General features: G+C 35.6%; 2 protein-coding genes across 3 annotated transcripts in view; one reads left to right on the forward strand and one right to left on the reverse strand.

Moving 5' to 3' along the window:
• The first annotated feature begins 3,401 nt into the window (after positions 1–3,401).
• Positions 3,402–5,484, forward strand: LOC114753873 (uncharacterized). The gene is made up of 2 exons (XM_028942583.1): positions 3,402–4,707; positions 4,844–5,484. The coding sequence occupies exons 1-2, from the start codon at positions 3,953–3,955 to the stop codon at positions 4,917–4,919; spliced, it is 831 nt and encodes a 276-aa protein (XP_028798416.1). The 5' UTR covers positions 3,402–3,952; the 3' UTR covers positions 4,920–5,484.
• The window catches only part of LOC114753883 (uncharacterized), a 34,762-nt gene continuing 26,403 nt past the window's right edge, over positions 5,332–13,690 (reverse strand). The window contains exons 1-8 of one of the 2 annotated variants that reach the window (XM_028942590.1): positions 9,683–9,697; positions 8,942–9,172; positions 8,550–8,661; positions 7,667–7,834; positions 6,583–6,629; positions 6,197–6,302; positions 5,640–5,706; positions 5,332–5,550 (exon numbers count right to left, since the gene is read on the reverse strand). In XM_028942590.1, the coding sequence (XP_028798423.1) occupies positions 5,505–5,550; positions 5,640–5,706; positions 6,197–6,302; positions 6,583–6,629; positions 7,667–7,834; positions 8,550–8,661; positions 8,942–9,139 (744 nt within the window). In that variant the 5' untranslated portion in view covers positions 9,140–9,172; positions 9,683–9,697 and the 3' untranslated portion in view covers positions 5,332–5,504. Of the gene's footprint in view, positions 5,551–5,639; positions 5,707–6,196; positions 6,303–6,582; positions 6,630–7,666; positions 7,835–8,549; positions 8,662–8,941; positions 9,173–9,682; positions 9,698–13,690 lie in introns of those variants that run through there. The other variant, XM_028942597.1, reaches the window with a different exon arrangement.

Raw genomic sequence — 13,690 nt, forward strand, 5'->3', positions numbered from 1 at the left:
CCGCAGCACCATTTTGCTCGTATTATGTGATCAAACTGTTTCAAGAAACTATATTTCGTTCCACCATGCCATCGAATCCATTCTGAGCACAGGCCACCGCCCCACATTTACCATACATGTCAATAAGAGCAGAGCCCATGTAAACATCAAACGAGAAAGGAGACTTTAAAATCAGAGCATGGATTGTACATCCATATACAAATCTACTAACACTGCACGGGCACTGAGAGCGCTGTCAAAGGAATACTCGTTCATCACAATATTACCACCGTGCAAGCCAACATAAAGTTTCAGAGCATCAAAGCGCTCATGTTGGGCACAGCCGGATACCATGGCACTCCATGAGCACTGATCAGGCTCCGTCATTGACTTAAAGATCCTTGCAGCCTCATCAAGATTACCAGACTTTGTCAATGTACTAAAAATAGCGTTCCAACTAGAAGTATTCCATTGAGGCATATGATCAAACAGTTTGAGCGTATCATCTAAACAGCCGCATTTCCCATAGGCATCAATCAACCTATTCTGGGTGAAGATTTCTGAGGAAAACTGGGTCTTAATGACTTGAGCATGAATACGACGCGTGTCAAGTCCAAATTTTGATCGGATACAAGATTGAAGATTTCAAAACCTTTGCAAAGGGAGAAGAGCCGAGGAAAGAGACGTCACCAACCAATTGTTTGACGAAACCATGTCTACCAATGCCATAATCTTCAAGAAAGCAAGCTTTCTATGTTTGCAATGCCAAGTCCCACAAGGCACTGCCCAAAGTCTTCATAACATGTCAAGTGATTTTATACAAGTCAGGGGGGATTGGCTTCATAGTCTGCAAGTGAGCGACTGGCATCGCGGCTGAAACATCTGTGATTTTAGTCTACGCTTCTTCGCTTAGGAATCAAGTGACCTTAGGCCCTGTTTCTCGTCATCTGTCATCATAATTACTCCTCCGGTCCTAATTATAAGACCCAATTGACTTATTTGAGGAGATTAAGGAAGTAAGTTAAGTTGGTTATTTATAATAAATAAGTGTTGTTATTCCTAAAATATCTTTGCTAATTAAGTATATTGGCTAAAACTATCATTATTAGAAGGATTATCTTGGAAAAAAATGCATAAATATAAGAGACAAAATGGATTGGGTCTTATAATTAGGACCAAATAAAAAGTCAAATTGGGTCTTATAATAAGGACCGGAGGAGTAAAATAGTTTTACGTAAATGGAGGTAAATTTTTACTTATATTCTATAAATTACTATTAAAAAGCTACTTGCCTACTTATAAACTATTCTAAACAAGCCTTTAGACCCGCTCATTTTAAAGACACCATGATAGCAGAGAATGGGAATGCAAATGAAATAAATAAAATTAAGAATATTATTCTAGTTATATATTTAATTTGACAAAGATATTATTAAAAAATTGATGCCATTTAAAAATGGAAATTTTAGAGAAATTTTTCTATTATAAACTTTATTACCAAAGTACTCAAATCCTTGAAGAATGACAACTTTTTTTTTTAACCATGTTTAACATATTTTCGGTTATTTATTAACTGTTTTTATTTTACAAAATATATATTACATAAGGAACAAAAAATCAAACTAGTACTAAACTAGTTGAAGTAGTGGTTCAAGAGTCAGTGAGTCAGATCAGAGTCAACTCAAAGTCAAAACATTCATATTAAAATAATATAATTTAACTTAAAATAACAAAATATAATAACATTAATAATCACTAATAACAAAATATAAGAAAATACAACAATAATTTGATTGCAACAATAACAAAGTACAACAATATTAAGAATATTTATCTTTATAATTCCTTAAAACTAAAATAAATAATCATTGATGGCAAAATTATCATTAAAATTCATTCAAAATATAATGACTGAGATATTAGTAGCTGAATGAGGAAAAATAAAACCAATAAGAACATAATTATCGAAAGTAGGTCATCATTGGTTTTCACCAGTTTATTTCATTTTGATCAAGTTGATATTGATCCAATTTCTGACCAGTGTGACATTAAAACCAGGCTTGATCACTGATGGGTTTTCTTGTTGAACTTACCGATTCGTCTGGTTTTTTTGTTCATTGATATCACTTTTAAACAATAAATATTGCAATGGGTAATTTTTCTACCATTTTCTCTTCAAAATAATGTTAAGATAAGATATAATTAATAAAATATATTTAAATTAAAATAAAATTATCCGTACCCCACATTTTTTTTACTTTAAAAAAGAATTAATACAATTTTTGGTCCTCAAATTTATCCTCATTTTGATTTTAATCTCTCAAATATCAAACCATAGGTTTTGATCCATCAAGTTTCTTTCCATTTAAAACATTGGTCTTACAATTTAATAAATTTTAAACTATTTTGCTTCTTAACAAACTAAAACTTATAGTTTAAAATTTGATTAATTAAAATCAAAATTTATACAAATTTAAGAGATTCTGAAAAAAATTAATTCAAAATAGATCTTGAGCCCAAGGACCCAAACCAACTTCTTGAGCCCAAGGACCCGAACCAACACGGCTTCCAAGTTGGGGGCCGGCTTAGGTCAGAGATGGCATCATCAGTTCATCACAATTGGAGTGTCGCCCGTACCACGGCATTATTTCTTGATGAACACGCAAGATGTGGCAACGCCGTAATGGACTTCGCTACTCCACCGGAGTTATGTGCTCGTCTCTTGCAACGACACCAACTCACAATTATCAAATTGGCTGCTTGTTTGGAGTATCGGTAAGATGTTTCAAAAATAATTTTTTAATCATAATTTACAAAATACAAAACAAAAATATTAGTAAAATTTTATCTCAATTTATGTAAATAAGTGCTTTTAAGAGGTGAGGACTTGATTACTAACAAACATAAATAAAAATCATTTTATATTCTATTATACTAAATATAAAAACTAAGAACAGTATATACTATACCATTTTTTAATATAAAAATTAGTTAACTAATTTAAATAAATTTAAAAAAATTAATTAAATTATTTATTTATAATAAATAGATAATATTTGTTTTTAAAAATACCCTCACTAATCAAGTGCATTAACTGAAACTACCATTTGATAAAACTTTTAACATAATCAACTATTACAAGAATCACCTTAAAAATAGATAAATATAATAGACAAAATAAATTAAAATCTTATAATTAGATTTAAATTAAAAGTTAAACTAATTGCTATATTAAGAACAGAAAGTCGTATCATAAATACACAGGGGATTTATAATTTTTTTGAAAATATTTTCCCATTAAGGAGGGATATCATAAAAAGAAAATAATATATAAGATAATAATAAACATGACGTTATATTTAAAACCAAATAAACATGACGTCATAATCTAATAATGATAAGCACAGTCAAAGATCATGCTCCAGAATTTATGGTAACCAAGCTTTTTGTCGTTACGGACACCAACTTCTAGATGACATTCCTTCCCCCAGTGAATGCGTCAAAATCACAACAACCCAGTTCCAACGCCTCAAACGAAAGCCAGGGTTGTTTGTTCCATCACTTGAATGATTACGCGAGTTTGTCAAGAAACACTGTTGGCAACTCATTCCTAAGAATAATCTGGACCTAGGCAAGGGATAAAATTTGAATAAATAAAACCTTGTCACCAGAAAAAAAAAATGGTAGGTAGAATCCAAGCCATGCCAGCTTCTGAGAAAGAATTCCGAATGGTGACAGATGTTTTTTTTTTTTTTGGGGGGGGGGGGGGGGAATCAAATCCGACCATTTACTTCAACTCCCAAATAAGACGGCAAAGACTTGTGTAATGTGCTTCACAAACCCCATCTAGAAAATGACATTGACTTCATTTCTCCGTTCCCCACAATCTGGACCTTACTATCTTCTCCCACTTCCCTCCTCTTCATAATTGCCTTCCGTTCGCTTTTCTCTGCTCTCATTCAATTGTGATTGCATGCTAAATCATACACAAGAACTCATGGGAGACCGCCATGTCTCTTCTTCCCCACCTAACTACCATGGACAGAGCCGCCATGGAATTGGAGGAGATAGAGAATTCAGTTTCTGGTGGTCATCAAATACAGAAGCCTCTGGAAATGATTGTGTCCATCTTCAAGGGAGCTCTGGAGAAGGCACAGCCTTTAAATCTAAGCATTCAAATTTGGTTCCTGGTAGCCACCATTGTGACAGTGTTTCTCATAATTCACGAAGCAAGGCTATTGAAGAAAGTAGGAAGGAGCTTATGCAGACGCTTCAAGACTTGCCTGACTCAGCCTTTGAGCTTTCTTTCCAGTATTTGGTGCAGCAGCAGCAGCAGCAAGCGTTGCAACCTGTTCAAAATGAAGCTTTCATCGGCGAGAAAATAAAAAATAGTGTCGATGAAGCTCATGTTAGAAAGCAGGATAAAAAGAAGGAGAATGAGGAGAAGAAGAATAATAATAAACCAAATCAGATTTTGCGAGTTGAAAGCATGGACAATGAAAATTTCCTCATCAAGATGTTCTTCCCATCTTCTTTAGACTGGAAGAAGAAGGCAAAAGTGGGGAATGTCTCCAAGCTTTCTCCAACACCATCATTTCACAACTCCGTAAGACAAATAGGCAAAAGGCAGAGGATAAAGTCTTCTCAGAGAGGAGATAACAGAAGCGACTTGAAGGGTCACGCAGATGAAAGCACCAATAATAGTCCCAAGACAAGCGGCAAAAGCAGGTACTGTAGGAATTTTCTTCACAGAATCTGATTTAAAAAGGCAGATCATTAAAGATCCTATTCCCATGTAAAACAAATTTTCCCAGTTGTATAATACCAACTGACGCATATATAACATATTGCTTCCAATTCCAAGGTACGCTGACGGCAATTTCTCGCTATGTTGCTGGCCCTTCCTTTTTCCTTCAAGAACAAAGAAACAGGGAGGATGAGAATGAGATTTAAACAGGAATGCTTGAAGGTTGCCACACTTAAAAACACACGTTGGATGGAAGAATAGCACAGTTAGAAACTTCTGAGGTACCCATGAATTCTTCAATTGGAGTTGTAGCATTCACTAGATTCTTTGACAATCAAATCTGTTCATCTCATGCGATGAAACGAAGGATGAAGAAACTGTCCAGAGTGTATAGGATAATCAATGCTTCTTGCAATTTATCGCCTGAAAAATTGTTATAGCCAGTCCAGAGAGCATATGAACAAGATTGAGTTGAAATCGCTCTTGAGAGCATGCATTGCATTGTGAATTCTACTTTGCTCCTGTTTTCCTCTTACTCCTCAAAGATTGATATAAAGAAAGAGGAATCACGTAGGCAACAATCAAATGAAAAATAAATGAACGTGTTGGAAGAATTAAGAATTTTCATTTCACGGCTAAAAATTACATGAAACATTGATTTTGTTAAACTCGCTTGTAATATCATTATTCTTATTGTACAAGGTTGCTGTAAGTCAGGACAACAAACTCCTATTGAATATTGACTAGCTTGTCAGACATAAGAGTTCGGAGTTAGGACTTAGGAGTCGTCATCGTCGCACAACTGGGCCCCCCTCACTTTGGCCCTGCTCAAGAAAAATACTGTTATTAGGTTATGATTATAGCAGTAGGACTAGTAAAGTTTTCCGAGAATAATACTAATATTAACTCTTGCCTGCGATGAGCTGGCACCACACGGTTCTTAACTTTTGTGGAGCCTGTATCTCGAGTTGCTTGCTTTTCTGAAAGCCAATAATTAAGAGGGGAAAATTGTTAAGAATTATACATTTAGAATGTCAACTCAATAAGCCCCTCCGGAGGAATAAAGAAATGTAAAGTGTTTTGCAAAGAAAGCCTGACTAAAATCAGAATATTGCATTTGCATGCATCTCAAAAAGGGCAGGGCAAACCTTTTTTTTTTCCCCCCACTTCATTCACCAAAAATTTATTTATGCTCGAGTCTTGATACATTACAGATCCAAGACCATTATTCTCATTTTCCTAGAAGATGTAACCAGAAAGCCTAAACTATATGGATATGCCTAAATATCATATTATATTAACCACGAAGCAGTCTGCCGCAGAATTTTGCCCCTCAAAAACAAACTATGCCTTTAGTTATATTACATAGACAAGTCAGTAAACCCTTCAGAGATAAGTGGAGTTACAGCTTATGAACTATTCATTGGACGCAAACATGAAGGACATACTTTAGTTGAACAGAGAACTCACCTGGAGAGTTTTGCAACCCATTAGTAGAGACATCTGCCTTCTCCAAGACACTAATCTTTTGAAACTTCTGTCTCTGTTCCAATTGTTGTATGCTTTCACTTTTTTCCTGACAAACAGAAGATGTTCACTAATAAGCAGAAAGTTGCACAAAGGAAACACATTCCAATTTTACTAAGTTTTTATTAGCAAAATAAGATTAACTTACAAATTTCAACCTCCATTCTAACCATCAGAAATTAAAAAATACATGTCATTCTTTACAATCCTAAAGGCATAAGATGGCCAAAAGTTTCCCATGACTTAGATGAAATGCAAAGTCATTCACCAAAAAAGAAAATGTAATAGGCATGTCTAGTTTATAATTAAACCTCATGTGGCTACTGTACCTTTTCAGCTGCTATCAGCTTTGTCAACTGTGCATTGCGCTCCTGCTCTGAAGGCACAATATATGAAGCTGAAAGTTAATTCTAGCAAAGACCAATATCGAACTAATTTGGGTCAAAATTTAAGCCTACTCTGTTCCAATCTAATAAAGATGCACGTATAAATAACACAATCAATAGCTATGATACAAATAAGATTTTAAGAAGTTGGGCAGATGACATGCAATGAGTCTAATAGACAACTATCCAAAAAGATCATGGTCAGTGGCACAAATATGCACAAAATTATCGATACTGCAAAGTCACAGGTCCTACCATTGAAATCAAGACTTAGGACTAAAGAATGAGTTACATATTTCAAAACAGAAAATATATTATATATTCCAATTAGCACTAAAGAATGCAGGATTTCTTTTTTGCTTGACCAAGAAAGAATGCATGATATTGCATACGACATCTAACATGGACAAAGAAACAAAAGCGCAAGGATAATTTTATTTAAAAAAAAAAAAAAAAAACCTAAATTACTCGATCTTCTTCAACAAGCAGCAAAGAGAGCAAGGGGAAATATTAACTATGGAAATATATACCCACGCCACCCAGTTGTAAGTAACTTGTACGATAAAACCACACATAGACTGCAGTATCATCGCTATTATCTGTCTGGCAAATAACAATAATAGCATGACCATTATTAAAACAGGTTAAGCACATGTTATCCATAGGAAACACGATCTACATACAAAATCGGAAGATAATTTTTCCAAAAGAAAGAAAAAGCTCAAAATGCAACGTATTTTCCCCAGTAAAGCACTATTTCCTGTTCAACCTCAAGGGGATTTGTTGACATATAAGGTTTATGTGCCAATTATGCAATTAGGCCAACTCAACGAAATGATGTCATAGTCATTAAACTTCTAATGCTAGAAATAAAGACTAAAATCAAAATATTGTACTTTATTAACTATACAAATTTAATTTGAAAAAAGCACAAAAAGATCAACATCTACAAATGTTCTTCAAGAAAAGGGTTTTCTTTTTTTTTTTTGGGGGGGGGGGGGGAGAAGGACAATGGTGTGACTGTAACCTTCTTTGAGAGAGTTCTTGATGCTTTTGAATGCATTAAAGAGCCTCAAGGATAAATTTGACATAGCTTCTCTAGCAGCAGAGTCTGCAAGTTTAGTAAGAGGAATGCTAATCACAGGCATTCCTTTTGATTTCTGAGCAACCAATCTTGCTTTTTCATGAGAAACACCTGAGATAAAACCCACGTATGGTGACCGTGCCAACATAAAACTACTTCTGAACACCTACAGCATGACATTCCTTTTCACAAGGATCATAGTGCTTCAAACAAACAATAGATCCCTACATATACCTCATATTCCAATATTGCAGAAAAGATAAAATCACAATCTATTTTTGAAGTTATAACCACCACCTTTGAAATATCACCCAAAAACTTTTATCACAAAAGGCATGAATTGTGTACCATTATGACAAATTATCGACAGGATAACAAATACCCAACAGTGGCAGGGAAAGACCATAAGTAATTTGCTTTTAAAACTAGTAATGACACAATTCCCTCAATAGATAAAACAAGAGGGCTGTAAAGAGCAAATAAAAGGATACTTTTGATCTTACATAAATCCTATTCAATACTATCTTCCAACTGAAGATCACAAATCTCTTCAATGATAACAACAGTTTTAGCTAACTCAACTGATTACGTTTGGAACCGCCTTTTTAAACCCAACACAAGAAATTTAAATCATTTATCTTGGGAATATTAACGTTTCAGTTCATAGTCAAGAAACCATCCAGTAATAACCTATCAACTTGCATAGGCCTATATCTACAAGTAGCACTTTCATGACACATTAACTTCAATGCCACAAAATATATCTTCTTTAATAATAATCACTTTCAAATTTCAAAGGCAAGAAACAGACAAGAAGGATAATTACCGTCAAAATCTGAATTTCTCTCTAGAACTAACTTCAGATCTGCTGACTTGATGGAAGTTATGAAATAGTCAAAAAACTCTGACCAAGAGCCCCCTATTCCAGTGATGTCCCTCTGCACAAAAGCTAATATCAAAGACCACAATGATGCTTCAGAAATGCTAAGCAAATTTACAATTAAGATGATATATATGCATATTCTCAGGATCAAAAGCATCCTCTCATTATTATTTTCCACAAAATCAAGAATATTAAACAGAAAACAATTATGGTTAACATATACTCTCTTAAACAAACCAAATCACTAGCTAGCAACATTTTCCCAATAGCAACGTAAAGGCTTTAAAAACTAAAAATGAAGCAGAAGCAGGTATAAGGCAAATCAGAATGCTCACAATGTCCTCAAGTCGAGAAACTGAAAGATGAGCTTCCCAAGTATCAGAATGGAAATCGGTGGCATGAATTACAAGGTGAGAAGAAACAGGAGCATATGCGTGGAGCAGGAACTGAGGCAGAGGAGAGGAAGTTTGAGCTGAGAACTCTACTTTGGGTTCGCAAAAAATGGGTTCGAAGTCCTCAAACTCCATTGCCATTCAAGATTATCCCTCGCCAGCTACAGTCAGTTACTTTGTAACGAAACAAGAACAACTTGAGTCAGACAGAATCCCCAGCAATGTTTATGTGATATGTAGCCACGCATTTATATTTTCTACAACTTAAAAGTTAGCTATCTGGGGAACATCGGAAGCAATTTACTCCATAAAGACTTCTTGCTGCCGGATGCTTAGGTTGATATGTTGTCGCAAGTTTATTTACAATGAATCCCTCTGTTGCAACGAGCTAGGACGTAATCAGAACTTGAAGAGGGGAAAACATGCGAATAAAAACATTTCGGTCCAATCCCACAAAATCATTCCCATCAGAAGACAAATTATCTATTTTTAAACCTAAAACCCACAGAAACTCTTTTAATTCCATCCTTGGCTTCCCTGGGAAGAGACTCCGATATCCTTTAACCTTTTTTTCTCACTTAACAACCAAACAAAATCAAACAGAGGGGGGAAAAAAACAACAACAACACTTAAAAAGTAAGAACTACAGATAAATGACACTGGCAGCGTAAGAAAGAGGAATACCAGCAAACCCGACGACGTCGAAAAATAAGGAGTGATTTGAAGCTTACAAGTTTACAACCAAACCCCCCCGGAAGAAACCGAGACGGTTTCGAGAGAAGCAAACGCTACCCTCAACAATGAGAGTCCATTATTATTTTTTAAAAAGAGAAGATTAAAAAAAAAAATCTCTTAAATGATAAAATGGGCATTTGGGCTTTTAAACCCCTCTTGTTTAACCGGCTTCAAAAGGTCTAAGTCCATTTTCACGTGGATTTTTTTTTCCTCCAACCACCTTGTTCTATTAAAAAAATTTAAAAGTGACTGAAGAAAAAACTGTTTTTTTATAGTGTTGATGCATCAAAAATTGATCTTTTATTCATTGATGTAGGGCTGGAGGTACAATTTGTTAACTTGATCATGAATTGTGTTACCTCTGTGTCTTACAATGTTTTGTGGAATGGCTCTCCTACTAATTATTTTCTCCCTCAAAGAGGTCTAAGGCAAGGAGATCCTATTTCTCCCCTTCTTTTTGTACTTTGCATGGATAGACTCTCGCATGTAATTGGTGATTCTGTGAATATTGGAGACTAGAAACCAATTATGATCACTAAAAATGGGCCCGCTATCTCTCATCTTATGTTTGCTGACGATCTATTGCTCTTTGGTGAAGCTACAGAAAGACAAGCTCATTGTATGATGTCTTGCTTGAATCGGTTCTGCAATGCCTCAGGGGAGAAGATTAGTAAGCCTAAGTCCTCTATTTTCTTTCCCCTAAGGTTAAGGCTGACTTGAAAAACAGGATTTGTGCTATTACTGGCTTTAATGTCTCTTGTGATATAGGCAAATATCTTGGGTTTCCAATCACCAGAAGGAGGAAGCCCAAGGATACTTTTCGATATATAGTAGACAATGTAAGAGCTAGACTTTCAGCTTGGAAGGAAAGCTGTCTTACTACAGCTGGACAGATTGTTCTAGCAAAGTCAGTGCTTAGTTCTATTCCTCTCTATCCCATGCAAGTGGCTAAGATTCCTGTATCAAGCTGCTTGGAAGTCGAGAGACTTCAAAGGAAGTTTATATGGGGTAGTTCTAATAAAACCCATGGGTTCCACCCTATTGGTTGGGAGCAAGTCATTCAGCCAAAACTTCAAGGAGGTTTGGGATTTAAAAGACTTTCAAGTTTGAATGATGCCTTCGGTGCAAAATTAGCTTGGAAACTCATTTCTGGTGAGCAAGGCTTATGGACTGATGTTCTCTTGCATAGATACATGGTGAGGAATGAGAATAATTTGCTGGAGGTTAGAAACGGGGATTCTCCTATTTGGAGATTTATCTCCCAGCAACAGCATCTTATTGACATGGGCTCGAAATGGAATGTGAGAAATGGGAAATCTGTTCACTTCTTCACCGATAAATGGTTACTAGCTAATAATATTATTAAAGATTTCTGCCTTAGACCTCTTACTACAGAAGAAGAAGAAAGCAAAGTAGCAGATTGGGTTGCCTATGGGACTTGGGATTTTACAAGATTAGCAACATTAGTTCCTGCTAATATCTTGCAGAGTTTGATCGCTAAATTACCTCCAATGTTGGCAGCGGGGGAGGACTCCCTAACTTGGGGAGCAACAACAAATGGGATCTTTTCCATTAAAAGTGCTTACTACTTGCTAGAACAAGGCAAAGATTCAACCTTTCAGAAGGTCTATAGAGCCATCTGGAAATGGAAAGGCATTGAAAGAATTAAAGTGTTCATGTGGATTGCGTTCCATAATAGACTTCCAACCAAAGCTTGGAGGAGTATGTGGTCTGCTACCTCCCCAATATGTGATTTTTGCAATCAGGCAACAGAAGACACTCTTCACATTTTACGTGATTGTCAATTTGCTAGTGATCTTTGGAAACAGATTTTGAACCCCCGATACTACCATTCTTTCTTTGCAACCTCTCTACAAGAATGGTTTGCCCTAAATCTCAAAAGTGATCTGAGTTCTAATATGGATGGCTTTTGGGACTTAGTTTGGGGAGTCACCATTTGGAAGATTTGGAAATGGCGAAATGAAGCTCTCTTCAATCCACAATTTACTCAACCTAAGGAGCCAGCTACGATCATTATGCACTGCTGGAAAAGCTTCGTGCAAGCTAATGAGGTATTGTACCAGGATTCTCACTCCTCGCTAATGTGGCAACCCCCTCCTGAAGGATGGATTAAGTTGAATGTTGATGGGGCAGCTTCTTCATCTACTCATAAAGTTGGATGTGGAGGAGTCTTAAGGGACCATAGGGGCAACTGGATAGCTGGATTCTCTCATTTTATAGGATCCTGTGATGCTGGAGAGGCAGAACAGTGGGCTGTCTATAAAGGATTACAATTGGCGTGGGACATGGGATTTAGAAGAGTGATGTTGGAATCTGATGCTCAACAACTGGTACAATTATTAAGAAAGAAGGAGGTCAACGCACTATACAGCATCCTTCTACTACAAATACACGACCTTTTGACGTTTCATTGGCAAGTGGACATTCAGCACATTTCCAGGGAACGAAATCAAGTGGCAGACGTTCTTGCAAATGAAGGTCTCAATAAGTCTTCTCTATTGAGTTCTTGTCCGCGGTGGCTTATTAACCTTGTGTCTGCAGAGAGTATGGGATTTGAATCCCCTTTTGTTTAATTCTAGTTTTTAGTTGGGCCTAGCCCTTTCTCTTGTAGCAAAAAAAAAAAAAAAGATCTTTTATCGAATTAAGATTCAAATAGTGCCATTAAATACGATTGTTCAAATTTAAATAATAAATGTTCAGATGTTACCTCTAAAATTTGAGTCGTAAAATTATTATACGTACCCTGACCATTTGTGGTATGTGTTGTTTATACCTTAAATATTTGGTATTGATCTGTTCTTTATTTGTATGTCATTTTGTGGCAATTTTATTTGATTGATACCTTAATTTACAAACATGTAATTTGATATTTCAAAAAAGCTTGCAAGTTATAACTTATAAGCTTGTGTGTTGAGAATTGAATCTCTTTAAATTGGAGTCTATTCAAAAAAAAAAAATTTGTCTTGGGAGAATAACATTTACGAGATTTAGGGAAATATTTTGTTAGAAACTGGCTGTGTCTTTTTAGATCCTATAGTTAGAAATATGTAGCAATAAGAGATAGACAGACAAAAAAAAAATTCCCATATACTTCTATTTTTTGTCATCCATCCGTTTCGTAAATCCAGCTCTAAAACAAATGTTGAGAATTAATGGGATTCTATGAAATTACAAATATTGCAGTATATTTACACGAAAGAGCAAGAAAATGATGATGACAACAAAATAAGCATACGTATGATAACACACATACATACATTTGTGAAACTTGTAATAAAATAGGAAAATGAAGAAGCGACAAGAAATACTCCTTATTACAAAGACTTCCAACATGTTTTTTGATATAATACATTTTATTTGAAGTAATAATTTTTTCTCTTTCCAATATCTGTGATAAGCTATAAAACTTTCTAGAGAGAATTACAATGGAATTACATTTTATTAACGTAAAATGACTAACATGTCATTGTAAATAGGACTGGATGAAACATAACGATTCAGGAGTGAGCAGAAGAGGGATGACCGAGTGGAAGTACGAGTATGATCAATCAGAAGGATTCGATTTGTGTATTGTTTAACCCCTCCTCTCTTAGGTGATGCCACCTTGGCCGTTGCCGCCTTCTTCCTCGATTTCGCCTGCTGATCGTCTATCGAATCTTTTAACCTCGTATCCACCATTAATTGGCTATGCTCTGACCAGAGAAATTGTATATAATTAATGAATAATGAACTTTTGTTTGCATTTGTGTGTCTCTCTCTCTCTATTTATATGTGGTGGGAGCCAGCGGAGTGTGGCGGGAGCCAGCGGGGAGGAATGTAAGAATTGTCATGAGTTTCGAGGCATGTAAGAGTCGACATAGAGTTTTTTTTTTTTTGGGACTGAAGATTCGACATGGAATGCTTTTTTTTTTTGACTGACGAGTCGACATAGCTGTT

The sequence above is a fragment of the Neltuma alba genome, unplaced genomic scaffold (assembly GCF_004799145.2).
Source record: "Neltuma alba isolate B1F8T4 unplaced genomic scaffold, ASM479914v2 tig00001210_pilon, whole genome shotgun sequence".
NCBI classification, from domain to species: Eukaryota; Viridiplantae; Streptophyta; class Magnoliopsida; order Fabales; family Fabaceae; genus Neltuma; species Neltuma alba.

Excerpts from the sequence above, each read along its gene's own strand:
- LOC114753873 (XM_028942583.1), top strand. The coding sequence starts at position 3,953 with ATGCTAAATCATACACAAGAACTCATGGGAGACCGCCATGTCTCTTCT. Across the intron at positions 4,708-4,843 it reads AAGACAAGCGGCAAAAGCAG|GTACGCTGACGGCAATTTCT; the intron begins GTACTGTAGGAA and ends TCCAATTCCAAG.